Source organism: Gnatocerus cornutus, chromosome 7 (assembly GCF_029298725.1).
Source record: "Gnatocerus cornutus isolate USDA-ARS CGAHR chromosome 7, icGnaCorn1.1, whole genome shotgun sequence".
Classification (NCBI taxonomy): domain Eukaryota; kingdom Metazoa; phylum Arthropoda; class Insecta; order Coleoptera; family Tenebrionidae; genus Gnatocerus; species Gnatocerus cornutus.
The window spans coordinates 1,489,782-1,504,951 of record NC_142239.1 but is presented as its reverse complement, the minus strand read 5'-3'; the positions used below and the strand labels follow the sequence as shown (position 1 = coordinate 1,504,951).

Below are 15,170 nucleotides of genomic sequence, written 5' to 3'. Positions count from 1 at the left end.
GGTTTTAAACCACAACTAGAATAGTGTTTTTTTTTAAACTTACTTTGCTCCCTGATTGAGGTTAACTACAAATGTCAGTTGAAAAATCTAAACCCGCATTTGTAATAAGCAGGAAATTTCTTTGACATTTCATAGCCACCCTTGATGCTAGAAACATTTATAAACACCTTTTATTTAAGCATCAATATAGGTACAAGGTGTTTTACAAATAAAAAACAATCCGTGAACTGGTAAGTTTTTGGACTTTCTAAAGAAGTTTCTGAAGTCTTTTTGGTCCTAAAACATTTCGATTAGAAATTACAGCTTCCTCAAGATGACCAATGAGATGCATTAGAAAAAAAAGTTAGAAAATTCATGTATCAAGTTACTTTGCTAAAAAACTAATATTCTTTGACAAATCTAAAGTGCTATAAAGATGGTAGTAATTGAAAAATAGTCCTTTTAGGTAATTTTGAGTGTTTATTTTGAGCACCTGATAGTCGTTTGTTGCTATTCGACTGTTTTTTCTATCGATTTTGGTGATCTATATGGCAAATTCGGCATTTTTATGGCGATTTTTTTCATTCTAAACAAGTGTTTTTAAGTCTACTTTTAGTTCACTTTTAACAAGCTAAACTTTCTCTAAGAGTTCATTTTTTTCGTAAAACAATCTGCTCATAGTTCCGGGAATCCATTTTTTGGTATTCGGTGATAAGAGCTCTGATTAAATCACGAAACTATGAGAGTTTTATCTTTTATCTCTTCTTGACATGAACCGAAATCACTACATAAAGTGAGTTGACAATGACTCGTTTCCACCTCGCGTTTCTTACTGTGTTCTTTATCCAGACGAGCCAAGCCCAGAACACAATTCCAAGTTCTTTCGACGCCCGAACAGAATGGCCCTACTGCGAGTTCATCGGCAAGATAAGAAACAATCTCGAGTACAAAGCAAATTTGGCTTTTGCGACGGTATCGGCAATTAGTGATATAATTTGCATTCAGTCGTATGGAAAAACACAAATCGAATTATCTCCCCAAGATTTACTGTCTTGTTGTGAGGATTGTGGATCCTGTGAATACAGTGATTTTGAGAGTGGTCTGAACACCTCAATGAATGCTTTTGACTACTATAAGGATTACGGAATTGTCACAGGGGGAGATTATGGATCTTCAACTCCAGTAAGTTATTTTTTGGCCTCATAAATTGTAAACGTCAAATAGGGAGAATGCAAAAAATGTAACCTATATGTTTTTGTACCAAATTTTGTAGAATATTGTTCAAATAACGCAGTGGTGCAAAAATTTTTGAAAAATACATGACGGTTTTGCCAAAATTGGCTAAAGAAATTTAAATATTTAGGCGGGAGCTGAAACACTTTTTCATTGGTTTGACGTCACATCTCAGCTACGCGCTCCGCCTACTGATGGAATTCCGTATGCAGAACATTTGTTTAACACCAGCGTTGCAATTTATGATTGTTTTTGCAAAAGAATTTATACACAATGGAAACGGGATTTCAAAAAGCCGACACACAAAATTTGAGACACGTAGATGTGCAAATGATATGGGATTTTTTATCAAGAAATCCTAACTTTGCGGTGAAAGTGTCGCGGTAACTACATCTTTCTTTAACTTGATATGTCAGTTTACAATGAATGGTTGGGTTTTTATTATCCAAGAGAAATACAATTATAATTATTATGTTGATGTTTCTTATTCAACCGGTATACTTTCACACTTTTATTCACATTTTTGCTTTGCATCATTCTCGGTCGGCGGGCGCATTTATCGCATTTACCGCATTTAACGATAATTTCTACGAATACACAATCAGATTTATTATTTCTTTCTCTCTCTTAACATCTTTGTAGAAAAAATATGGTTTTTACATTTTGATCTATTCTGATTTGATTGAATTTTATTTATGTACCTACGATATAATAACCATCTATGTATTATTTTCTATATTCGGAAATAATTATTATGAAGAATACGCTCTCCGTATTAAAATTTATAATTCAATAATTTGGTAGAAATTAAATAGGTGGTTTACAGTATTGGATTTTTTATAATCAGACCAAATTAATAACAATAACTGATCCAAAGCTTTTGTTGTTTTTTTAATTTTTAATTTCTATACAATCCACTATACAGTATGTTCCCGGGTTGAGTTCACAAGAGAGAAAAAAAAAGTTAGTTTCCATTTTACAAAAAAATGACAATGGAATAACATTTTTGCTTAATTCAAAACAGATAAATCTGCTATTAAAATTTCAAAATTATTAGTTTGTTCTCTTAAAATCAATTTTTTCATAATTTTATTTATTGAATTTTCTAATCGTAAGTACTTAATAGTAGGCTGTGAATTCAAAATATCAAATAGTGCATTAAAGATTAAACGAAAATTTACTCAATAATGGGTAAGTATTTAAAACTCGGATAATAAATGCAGTTGCATCCGATAAAATTCGAAACAGTCGAATTACGAGTTAGAATTATTGAACTGTATCCTGAAAGAAGTGTGGGTTAATCAAATATTGGTTTAAATTAAGGAATAAATTTTATTCTTTTGGCATTTGTTGCATAATTAAAAATAAAAAAGTTCTTTGTTAGTTTTTGGTTTTTACGATTTTAGAAACACATTCTGATAAGTTTTAATTTAAGCAAAAACTATTTATTCCGTGATTTATGCGTAAAATTAAAAATAAAGTTTTTTTCCTTTTGCAAATTCAATCCGGGGACATACTAGATAGACTACTCTATAGAATAAAAGTCGCAACTAAATTGGTAAATTTCTTCGAATAGTTTTTTCGTTAGACCAAAGGATTTTTTTATTGAAACCCCCAACACTTCAAGTCTTTGAGAAAAGGTACAATTGGCAGTTGTTTCGGATATAACAAAAGTCTTCAGTTTAAGCAAAAAATTCATTGTTTTTAAGTTTGTATAAAGCACTTTAATAAATAAAGTCAGGGCATGTAGCATGTGGACTAGAGATAAAGTCAATCAAAAAATGTAATACCTGCATGTATCATGGGTAATAACATAATTAATTTCAATAAATTTAAAATATTACACTTTATAGAAACATCAGACATCGAACATCTCGCGGCCGAAATGCATTTTTTTTCTTCTTATTGTCTTAAGGAACTGTTATAAATATTTTTTCGGGTGCATTAATACTAGCACTTTTACATTTTGGCACAAAACACCTCTGTTTTGACCCCATTTTCAATTATAAAGACGGCAATCGAATTAGAGTAATACAAACGCACGGCTCTGCTAAGAGCACAGAATAGGTAATCATCAAAATTCTTACAGAAAACCTGGCTAAGAGCGAAGCTGAGATGTGACGTCACAAAGCTAGCCTCGCTGATAGGTATGTTTTCCAATCTCGCTCGAATCTGACTTTTAAAAACGCTTAAAAAATTATAAACAATTTTTTTGCAATTTTTCTATTAGCAACATCATATTATACGACATGAAAACTATCGATTTTCATCAAAATTCAAAAATGTGCATTCTCCCCATTAACATTCAAATGACATCTTCGGAAACATTATATTTACAAACTGCGTTTATAAATTAAAATCTCTTTTCTATAATGAAGATTGATAAGACAATGTTTCTATTTTTAAAAATATATTATTTTTTTTATGCAGCGCCATCTTGTGTACTTTTTGTGCACCAACCGCCGAATTGACAGAATAGACAGATGACGAAATTTATAAATGTCATTATGTGACACTTCCTGAATTTTGAAAAACCCAATTATTTCAATTAAAAGTTTTTTGGTCAAAAAGTTTAATACAACTCTTGTGCGTTAACCATTTTACAGCGCTCAATCATTAAAGCACTCCGGCTACGCAGTCGTGCTTCAAACTGATTTCGCGCTGTAAAATGTAAGTTACCATACGCGTCTGTAAATAACGATTACATCTGAATCTAAATTACTAATTAATGTAGGGTTGTTTACCATACTCCGAAGCAACAGCTCTTCGTCAAGAAATTCCAGCTTGCCCCCAACAGTGCCAAGATGGTTCCTCATTTCATTCCAACAAACATTACGGAAAAAGATTTAAGTTTGTTGAAAATAATGTGACGGAAATCCAGATAGAAGTTATGATGAACGGACCTGTTATCACTGGATTTTATCTCTTACATGATTATCTTGATTATAAAGGAGGTAAGACTTTCTCTTCTATTGTTTATTGGTTTTTGTAATTTTACTTTTAGGAATATATTCATCTAACTGGACAACAGAAAATGCAAACTTGGGCTTCACTTTCGGAAAAATTATTGGATGGGGAAGTGAAAATAAGGTACCTTATTGGTTGATTGCAAACTCGTGGGGTACTGAATGGGGTGAAAATGGATTCGTGAAGTTTGAAAGGGGTAAAAATCTAAATTTGGTTGAGAATTGGATCATTGCTGCGAAAGGGAGTGCTGGGAGTGTTTTTTGTTCTTGGTTTGTTATAATTGGTGGTTTGTTTTTTAGAAAGTGCTTAGAAATGGTTTATTTTTTTTAAGTTAACAGTAAATAATTTTTTGTTGCGGCATTTATGTTTTTGATTATTAGGTTGTTAGATTATACAGTTGGCGATCTAGATGTACATTGTTGTATACATATAGAATTTTTTTTAATAAAAGGTATATTATGAACAGTATTAAAACTACAAGCAAAAGCAAATACAGTCTACAGTAAATATAAAAAAAATCAATTGCGACAATGCTTGGTAATGTTTCTATCGCATCACACATACATAGATCAAATTAAGTCGAAAGTGAGAACATTTTATGCTATTCTAAGAAATGAATATTTCCTGAAAACTCCGTCAAACTCCCACTTTTTTATAACCAGGTTACGCTCGTAAGGAAGTTAAATTACAAAGAAATTCGTCGGTAAAATTCCACGCTCTTGTAATATTCGGGCTTTCGTTTAATCCGGACTCATTATAACGTGGCTCCACTCCAATATCACAAGAGCATTGAAAATAAAGTGCAGCTCATTGCTATCAGTCCACTCTCTAGTGTAAATTTTCGAAAAGTTTTGGGTGTAAATCAGACTTTCAATTCCTTAGAGAGAAAATTAGGGGAAAATTGAATGTATCGATTTTTGAGGTTAACACGTTGTCAAAGTTGAGTGCATTAATCAATAACTAATTAAAAATTTGTTGCAAAAGAATGATTTTAATAGAGATTTAACAAGTTTTGGCAATGATGTGAAAAACGATTAGCTTCTGCGCATGTCACAGTTACGTCAAGGTCAAACACATTTGCTGCCAATTGTTACCGATTAAAAACATTAAGGGCTGCTACCAACTTAACTTTTTAATGTGTGGACCGATAGTAATGAGCTCTGGTATACTTCTAACCGAAAATCCTACGCCATTAGCAAGAAGCGTAAGCTAAAAAACCACGAGACTGAAAGTCGAGTGGTGTTTCTATTTTATTGTCAAGTTGAGAGGTTAGTATTGAAATTGTTTTCTAATGCTCGAGTGGTTTTCTTCACAATTGTATAAGTGTTCTAGAACGCCTGCACTTTCTTGTAACGTTAAATTCTCCATCAAAATAGAAATCATATAATAGGTCAGTATGTGAGTTTTGTAATGTTGTCGCTTTGAACAAAATTAAAGAGCTTAAATCTTCTTCAGGAAGTGCGAAAAAAAATTGTTTACGTATTTATGGGCACAACTGGGTTCCCCCTACCGCACTCTGAATTCGGAATTCGCTAATTTTGAGACACCCTGTATACAGGGTGTTAGGTAACGTTACGGCCATAGAAAAAGGGGTGATGGAGGCAGCCGTGAAAAGTAATGTTTCGAAGTTTTTTTCGGGTTTTCTTGAACCGTTTAAGAGCTGGAAGGCTTTGAATGTGGTTTCCCCCACTATTTTTAAATTATAATTTTTTTAAATGGTACAGAGTTGAAGTAGTACGTTACGAGACTCAGAAACAGAAACTTCACTGGTACCTATGTACACCATTGGGTTAAATACACAAGTTATTCCAAAACAGTATTTTTATACCCTGGTCCTTCGAACAATACCTTCAACATCAAGGCACCTCAACGATCAAACATTGGTCTATCGAGTCGGATCTTAAAGGTCCAAACATTGGTCCTTCGAACCGGATTCAAGGGTGCAACATTGGTCCTTCGAGCCGGATTCAAGGGTGCAACACTTATGAAGGCAACAATTCTAAACCAAAATTTCGAAACCAAAATTTTCTAGCTCAAAAAATAATCGAGTTAAAACAAAAAACGATAGCCAAGAGCCAGATGAAATTACAAAAATTGTAGCAATGGATTTTCTAATTTATTTCTTTTAAGACGAAATAATTTAAGAGTTTATTTTTTACTTACAGAAAGTTTTTGGACTGGAGTCCCTAAAAACAAAGCAAGTCATTTTTTAAAAACGTAATACCCAATACACATTGATAAAAATTATTTTTTCAGTAAAAAATACGTCGATATTTTAAACTACGGAGTGTTCATTTTGATTCTTGATTTCAATCTTCTCGTAACAATACATAATTCAGAAAGTGGTTCTTAAATATCAAAATTAACTTATTATTATTTTTTGAAAGCCAATTTTTTGGGAAAAATTTTGCGTACCTTTTTTAAAACTGGCAAAAAATACTAAAAAATATGCTTGATAGAAACTAAAGTAAACCCTAAATTGAAAAACTGAAAAGCCTATTTCATGTTTGTACGATTTAAAATGTTATATGTTATATGTTATATGTACTGAAGCAGAACACAAGTATGTATTAAAAATAACAACTAAAAAAAAATAAAAATTTATTTTTAACAGATCAATAAACATTCAGAAAATGTTTTCATTGAAAATGTTGGATCCGTGACATTTGTACCCCGTCGAAAGAAAAACAAAGTTTGAACGTTGCGAAATGACTGCACAATCATGCACCGCAAAAAGATTTTTTGCATCCCCTCAATAATCAAGTCTTACAGTTTTTCAACTCTAAGTGTTGCTGTGACATGACAGGTGTCCTAGAACGCTCGCACATCCTTTTAATGAGAAATTCTCTATAAAAATCTGAGTTGAATTTCCCATGCGAGCGTTCTGGGACAGCCTGTATGTACTCATTTGAAAAAATAGTACGTTCTGCACCACCATGCACCACCAAAATTTTGGATTTTGATCCAACCCTTAAAGAGTTCATCCCTTACGGTAATTATTTTGTTGCACTTGCTCAAAAATCGATATAGCAATGGATTGCACTCGCGATGCGACAGATCGCAAACAGTTTTTTTTGTACTCCCTTAAGGCTCTACGCTACGCATATACCCGGTATATGGCTTACGATTTTTCGTTTTTGAAGCGCATTTTGGACTTTGAAAAATCGCTCGACCTCTGTATGTATGCGTCTCAAGTAGAGCTATGGAGGTGACATCTTCAAATTTTGAAAAAGTGAATAATTTGACTTGAATTAATTAAAAACTGAAATTCCCATTTTTCGTTTTTAACGAATATGAAGCAACATATAAAGTTAAAAAAAAGACCAACATGTGGAGAATTAAAACCTCTATGGAGGTGACATTTTTGTTTTTGTCATTATGCTATAATTTTGAAGTTATTAATAAAAAAACAAATCAAAAATAGGCAACCAACATTACATCTAACTCAAATCATCTTCTTCAAATCTCATAATTTACGGCCGCTCACTGGGGGGTCACTGACGTTCCGCCCAATTGTAATAAACTGCTATCGGGTAAAAGCAGGTAAAGACCCAACTGGCCGCTCTCGGCAACAAACATCGAAGACACTTGTAGCAAGTGTATTGAGAAATAATACTTTATTATCTCTGATATCCGGCAACATTTGTGATCACCCCCAAAATTGTCTTAGAGGTAAAATTTTAAAAATTTACATACGCTAATAGATAATCGAAGAAACTCTAGAAGATGACGCAAAAACTTGTTCTTTATTTCCGATAGTTTTGGCGTCGCGACGCCTTAAAAGTGTAATTTTTATCTATTTGTGAGGGTTTTTGGAACCATTCAATATATTATATATTTTTTTAATATAAATGTGTTAAAAATATTTCAATTGATTTTTTTTTATTGTATGCAAATTGTGTTTAAAATTTTAGAAAAAATGCTGCTTTATCAGTAAGTATAGTAAGAAGTTATTTTTCAAAACTCAATAACCTAAAATTGTTTTTTTGGGTAAACCTAATAATGTGTAAATTATTGTATTGTGTAAAATTATTGTTTATTCATTGAAAAAGCTCTTGCGAAAACACTGTGTCCGAATAATTGAGGTAAAGTTGAGCTAAGTTGAACAAAGTTTTTTTTTTAATTATCTGTACAAAATGATAATACATAGTAATTAAGGCAGTAAACCTTCATATTAATCCTGACATTGTAAATGATTCTTTAGCGATGGTTGTATGGCAGGGAGCAAAGGTATCTTCAATTGCGTCAACGCAATTTTGCGCCACTGATTTGAAATCGGGCCCTAAGTTCGTATTTTTCAATGTAAATAATTAACTATTTCTATTTAGTGTCCAAAAGGTGCAACAATCAACGTTAATCAAAATTGAAGTGACTTGTAAAAATTTGATGTAGTTTGCCAATGTCCGTCATAGTTTTGAAAACTAACTTGTTAAAACAGTAATTTATGCTCAAATTGCACAAGTTACATTAAATTTAAGATGAAGCTGGTCACAGTTATGTTAAAAAAACAATTCGCGAGTATTTACGCAAAAACTCAAACATCGCTAAAAATTACTCTTCTAACGCATCGCAAATTTTTGCTTTAGATTGTTAAGCTTGATAAAGCGAATGCAAAATTGCAAATATTTATTTTTGAAATTAAAAACGATTTTGAGGGTGATCATAACTGTTGCCGGACTCGGTATAATTCACAGTTTTTCACACAAAATCCAGTTATTTACGCATTAATTTTACATTTTGAATTTTCCAGTTTTAAACTAAAAGACCTTTTTTCCGCAATTATAAAATGAGTATTATTGTGAACATTTTCTATTTCAAAAACTTTATCCGATAACTCTGACTAAAAACCGCTTTTTACATTTTCACTTTCTTAACTATTCCTAATATTTTTCATCACCGTTTTTTAATAAAATTGTTGGCTCAAATCTTGGTGTTGACAAAAATTATCAAAAACACAATTTATTCCCAAACACCAAATTTCGTCAAAAAATGCTGACGCGCAAGTTTGATAAAAGCAACTGACCAACTTTAAACGACAAAACTCTAGAAATTTAAAAAAGTACGTTGATTTACAAGTCGAGCACAGTCAAAAACACAAGTATCCAAAGATTGAAAGAATTTAAATATTTTTTCAAGATATTTATTTATAGGTTTTCCGAAATACATTTTTAATTGCTTTTGGATGATTTGGAGTTTTGGGTTTTACAATCTTTTTTTGAAATGAAAATTATGTTATATTCGATATTTTTTAAAGCAAATTGTCTTATTGGTAACATGTAAAATCCACCGGTAGCAGGTAATGATTAGCTTATTAGAGACGAGGATTATTATGTAAAATTCGTACAATTAAAATTTTTTTTGCATAATAACATTAAACGCCAATTTTACTTTTCCTGAGTGGTTCTGGCTTAATTTTTATTGATTAGTGGGATGTATTATTATGAAAAGTTAATTTTTAAATCACAGAAAACAACAGAGTCGAAAAGGTCCAAAAACTCATGTGTCAGGTAAAGAGTTTGGTTAAAAAAAAATTAAATGCGTTTTTCTCAAATAAAAATAATAAAATAATAAGTAATTTTAAAAATTCCCCGGCGACCAGTGAGGAAAAATTTTGGATCACATTTACGAAAATTACATTTTTCAATTAAAAAAACATTCTTCCATTACGTACTATTGGAACTGGAAATTTGCGGTTTTTATACATATATTTTATATCAAACCTTAGTGAGGTCCAAAGGTTGATCCTGGCCCGAAATTTGGGACTGTACCCAAAAACTGTGTCGAGGAATGTACTTGATAGGGATATTTTTAAACACCAAAAGTTGCCGACATGCATGGCAGCATTTTGACAGGAACGTCAAAATTTGTAAACATTGATGAGACATTTGCATTTCGCGTTGAAATAACATTAAAAACTGTTGAATTCTTTCGAAAATATGAAGTTATTGCATTAAAAATTGGGATGGTTTTTAAATAAGTGGTTTCTTTGTTTGTTATTAACAGTGAAGTAATAGAATCTCGCCGACTAGCAGTTTACTATTGTGTTTTTGAAACACGAATGTTTAATCACCTAATTAAAGGATTAAAGAGGACAAGAAAAGTGATGCAAGTGAAACTAGAATGAAATCTTAACCGAAATCTTTGCCTACTCGTCCACAAAGAAGTAGTAAATTCAAAATTTGATAAATTTGCTCTAACCTTAACCACTCTAGTTGGAAACTGTCTGATTTTACTTCATGAATGTTTGCAACTGTACTGCGTTTGCGTAAATTCAGCACACATTATTAACTTTATGACCAAATGCCCTACTTATGTCAAACTCTAAAGTAATCTTCAAACTCTAGCATTGTTAAATTTTTCGCAATGAAAATTGTTGTCAAAGGCAAACACCACTTTTCTTGTAGTTTATAAATAATAAGCATAAAGCATAGATGTCAATTTTATCTTTAAACCGAGCTACAAATCAGTTTTTGCTTCAAAAGTTTCTTCACACACGCTACTCTTACTGCATTGATGTGCAATATGATATAATGAAATCTTGAAATCATAAATCTGATATAATCTTGCCCCAAAAAGCCTATGGATGAGTTTAGGGTTTACCTCTTCGTATTAGATGTAACGGATGTGGCGTAACTATACCGTTTGAGGCCCGTGGCAAATTCATCGGATGGGGCCCTCCCTCCCCCAATATAAAGAAGCTCAACCTGTGAGCTCAACTAATGACAGTATTTTTTATTTGGTAATAAATCACTACGTGAAATAGGTACAGCCACGAACGCGAAATCTTAGACGTCATTTTTCTGACGTTTCAAAAATTTTAATGTAGTCCATGCATTACTGTCATTATTATTACTGACGTTTAAAACACCAAAGTATTGACAAGTTGTCAATTATCATGACTGAAGTATTTAAAGTCGATAAAATTAGAATAATGTCTTTAGTACCAAGCGGTATTTTAATTAAAAAATTAATACTGTCAAAATTGACAATGCAAAAAATTAAGGTTAGAAATTGTAAGTGAGGTTTTACACCATGCGACAGTTAGATGACATTCACGACTAAGATTTTTTGTCGTCAACTGTACGTACGCACGCTATAATTATAACAATTACATAATAATTGAACTAAAAATTACAATTTTTGTCTTAGAATTAAATTTAAGTAATTAAAATTCTCTTTTTTTGGCTTTTTGTTCTGCAAAAGTGTTAATTACATCATCGAAGTTCAAATTCCGGGCCATGGAATGTTCAATGGATAAAATAGCTAACCTGCTTAACCTTTTCTGTCCCATAGAATTTCTTAGATAAGTTTTTATTAACATTAGTTTTGAAAATGATCGCTCGGCACTAGCTGTAGTTACAGGAATAAATAGCAAAAATGCAGTGCAAACTTCAGGAAAACTTGAAGAAATAAAATTATTTTTTATAATTAAAAACTCAGCCACTTCTCTAGAAGATGACGTTTCCATGTCGGGCCGAAAAGCGGATCGAAAACTTATAATTTCTTTTGCAAACGAGATCGATATATCTTTTTTATACAGATTAACAAATACTAAAGCTTTTTCTAATAATTCATTATCATTTAAATTTTGCAAAGTGGCAGGTTGCAAGACACTGAAATTAGAAACAACTTCATTGATTCCAAGGAAACGCGATCTCAATTGATTAGTGATTATATCTAATACTCGATAAAATATGTTTATTTTAAAGAAGCTTTCAGGATCTTGGAGACGTTCATCCTCACAAATTTCATCAAAATGACGTTTCACTTTTTTCTGACGAGTTTTAGAAAATTCCGGGTTTATAGACCACTTTACGGCAATACTGTTTGCTTGCATTTTCAAATCTTCAAATTCATTTCGATACTTTTCAAGGTCTTCCAGACAGACTTGCAATAGCTTTGAGGTAATTGAAAGATCGATGTTCTTAGATTGAAGTGCTTTAGAAGCCGCGTCGATGGTCTGTAAAATTTCACAATGGAAAACCAGTAGCACAATAAAGTTGTAGTTTTCTAGCTTCTTCTTCAGTAAAATTGCTTCATTTCTCTCATCTGCTTTGGAATTTAATAAAATAGTTTCTGTTAGCGCTTTTTGAACGTCAATAAACCGAACTTTTAAAGCAAAAATGGCATCGAAACGGCCTGCCCATCTAGTTGGATTTAAGGTTTTTAATGTTACTGGATTTGAGGATACCCCAGTCTCTCTTTCGTTGTTAGATATAAAGCTTGATAGTATATTCCATCTTTTTATACTATGCCCAAAAAAATTATAAATTTGTTGCACAGTTTCAAAGAATGTTTGCATTTCTATAACCTCCTTTATTGCATCATTAACAACCAAATTTAAATTATGAGCAGCACAATGAACATACACCGCATTTGGCTCGATATCTCTTATGAGTTTTTGAACTCCACCATAAGTGCCTTTCATGTTATTAGCTCCATCATACCCTTGTCCACGACACTTATGCAAAGAAATACTTTTGTCACTTATGGATTTGATTATCTGCTTGGATATTGCTGAGGCAGTTTGATCCTTAACCTCATGAAATCCCAAAAATGACTCTTTAACTACGAGCGCCTTTGGAGTTCCATTCTCATCTTTCTCGATGACACAGTAACGGTAAAGTTCACACAATTGATCTGTTTTGGCAATATCTTGAGTAGTATCAAATATAATGGAGTAAAATGGTGCGCTTACAATTTCATTTACCAGAGCTTTCTCCACTTTTTGAACCAGAACAGCTATCAGCTCATTTTGTATTTTTGGACTTAGGTATTTTATCTGGTCCTTTGGTTTGTTTAACAACTCTTGTAAAATAGGATCGTATTTGGCTAATAACTCGACAATACTCAAAAAATTTCCTTTTGGGCTGAAATCGTTGCTGTATGCCTTTTCTCTGTGCCCGCGAAAAGCTAAATTACACGTTGAAAGTGTCAAAGTAACATCAAGGAGTCTGGTGAGTACTTGGCGCCAAAAAGATTTTTCTTGCTTAATAATGGACTTTTGCTCTTCATCTATAGTTCCATTCAACTGCCACTGTTGATATACGGAACATGAACGCAAATGACCTTTCGATGTCTCATGTCTTTCTATGGCTTCAACAATATGTTTCCAATCGTTGTAGCCTTCAATCCAAACATATTGTACATTTTTAGTTTTAGATGCCCTATTTGTGAATAACCAACATGCTTCACAGTATGCCTATTGAAGTAACAGAGAATAAGACAGCCATGTACGTTCTAATTTTACGCCAGATTTAGAAACAGTGTAATAATATTTATCCAAGAAAGATCTATTGTTAGTGTCTCTTAAAAAAGGACCTTTAGGTTTACAGTGTCCGTCAATCACAAATCGTTTTACTTGATCATTGACTTCCTTAAAGTTACCCTTATCAGTAACATATGACATAGATTTTAATTTTTCTATATCAAAAAATGATTCACTTTGAGTTTTGCTCGTACTTGGTTGTGGTTGCTCTGGATCTAAATAGTCACTGTTATCGGGCACTGCAATATCGCCACTGATGATCACGTTATTTTCAGCCCTGCCATCGCTCTGTTCAGTTGATTCTTCGTCAATAAAATCTTTATTCTTAAAATACTGACTTATTTTGGGTACCTTTTTTTTTTCTTCAGACTCCTTCTTTCGCTTTCGTTTTTTGCTTCCACTCAGATACTTTCTGGAATCACACCGTAAAAAGTTTATAATAATGTTTTATTAATTGAAAAACTGATTGCTAACAAATGCCAAAAAGCGGCCATAAAAAACGTGTCCCGATTGTTCAACCGTGTATGTATTGTTAAAGAGTTAACACCAATAATTTGTAAAATTTTTAAATTATTAAATGAACAATAAACAAAAGCAGTTTTAGTGGTTCGGGTAACAATTGTAACAATAGTGATTTGTGATTTTAAATACACGATGAGAATCATTACTTTCTTATTATTATTTTAAATATTTATATAATCTCTTATCTCAAGCTTTATTATCGATGATGTAAATGATTATTATTCTTCAACTATGTTAAAGATTAGAATAAAATTCTTACCCAATAGACATATTGTAACCGATTTTCACAATTAACTCATTAAATTTGCTAATTCATATAATTATATGAGCCAAGGCGTGTAATAGTGAAGCGTTTCTTAGTTATACAGTTTGGGGAATTAGCACCCGATGCATCATGGAATTGAAGTAAAAAGAAAGTGGGAGACAATGAGCGAGAAGGAGATTGCATTCTTTCATTCTCACAGACATCAAGAAACATGAATTTTTAGCGAGTCCAATACTGATTAATGGACAAATAGATGAGCGCAATAAAGAAAACAATAATTGCTATTGGAGCGAGCAAGATAAAAATAATTTACCCCCATTGTTGACATCGTTTTATTGTTTTTGGCAAAAAGAGGTGTTAATATGAATGCTCCTTTGGTAATTCTCGCTATTGGGGGATTTAGTCGTTCGAATGCAACATGCAACGATTTTATTTTTTTTATCATGTAGTAATGATAGGCATTGTCTTTCTCATTGAATTTGAGTTGAAATTTTCGAGAACTTTGTCGCAAAGATGCGTTGAGGGGAGGAATACCACCCATTGACTCTACTCCTGTTCCACTTTCTATTAAAATCGTTCCCATTTATAGGTGTCCAATTCTCCAAACTGTATGTATACTTTTACAAGACATAAAACGGGGATTCCCCGAATATAAACAGTAGCCCGCGCCACAACGGTAGCTTGCTTACAAAACATAAGCCGGAGATTTCCCGAGTATCAGTATTACCAAGGTCAGCGTCGCAAGTCTTTTGGCAAAAATATGAATAACTTAGTATTTCTCTCAGCTAAAGCTATGCAATGAAGTAGGTAACTTAAATAAATTGAAGGTAAAAGAAATAAATGTTACTAAATGTAATAATAAGTATTTGGATCTTCTTGTGCTCACGACTCTTTCCGACCAGGGGGCCCTTTCCGGCTCGGGGCCCGTGGCATTTT

General features: G+C 32.4%; 2 protein-coding genes across 2 annotated transcripts; one reads left to right on the top strand and one right to left on the bottom strand.

Annotated features, from left to right (window-relative positions):
* The first annotated feature begins 760 nt into the window (after positions 1-760).
* On the top strand, positions 761-4,642 carry LOC148170615 (cathepsin B-like cysteine proteinase 3). Its single transcript, XM_088042511.1, has 3 exons — positions 761-1,161; positions 3,947-4,166; positions 4,217-4,642. Exons 1-3 carry the CDS (start codon positions 784-786, stop codon positions 4,507-4,509), a joined length of 891 nt encoding a protein of 296 aa, XP_087898637.1. The 5' UTR covers positions 761-783; the 3' UTR covers positions 4,510-4,642.
* A 6,595-nt stretch (positions 4,643-11,237) lies between these two features.
* LOC148170614 (zinc finger MYM-type protein 1-like) lies at positions 11,238-14,112 on the bottom strand. The gene is made up of 4 exons (XM_088042190.1): positions 13,922-14,112; positions 13,430-13,859; positions 11,393-13,381; positions 11,238-11,303 (listed from the first exon to the last, which is right to left on the bottom strand). Exons 1-4 carry the CDS (start codon positions 14,110-14,112, stop codon positions 11,238-11,240), a joined length of 2,676 nt encoding a protein of 891 aa, XP_087898316.1.
* Positions 14,113-15,170: the final 1,058 nt, after the last annotated feature.

Bases quoted from the DNA above. Each gene is read 5' to 3' on its own strand.
- LOC148170615 (XM_088042511.1), top strand. From the start codon at position 784: ATGACTCGTTTCCACCTCGCGTTTCTTACTGTGTTCTTTATCCAGACG. The intron at 1,162-3,946 runs GTAAGTTATTTT...TAATTAATGTAG, and splicing joins ATTATGGATCTTCAACTCCA to GGTTGTTTACCATACTCCGA. The intron at 4,167-4,216 runs GTAAGACTTTCT...TTTTACTTTTAG, and splicing joins TTATCTTGATTATAAAGGAG to GAATATATTCATCTAACTGG.
- LOC148170614 (XM_088042190.1), bottom strand. From the start codon at position 14,112: ATGATTCTCATCGTGTATTTAAAATCACAAATCACTATTGTTACAATT. The intron at 13,382-13,429 runs GTAAAATTAGAA...TTACTTCAATAG, and splicing joins ACACTGTTTCTAAATCTGGC to GCATACTGTGAAGCATGTTG. The intron at 11,304-11,392 runs GTAATTAACACT...TGTAATTTTTAG, and splicing joins GGAATTTGAACTTCGATGAT to TTCAATTATTATGTAATTGT.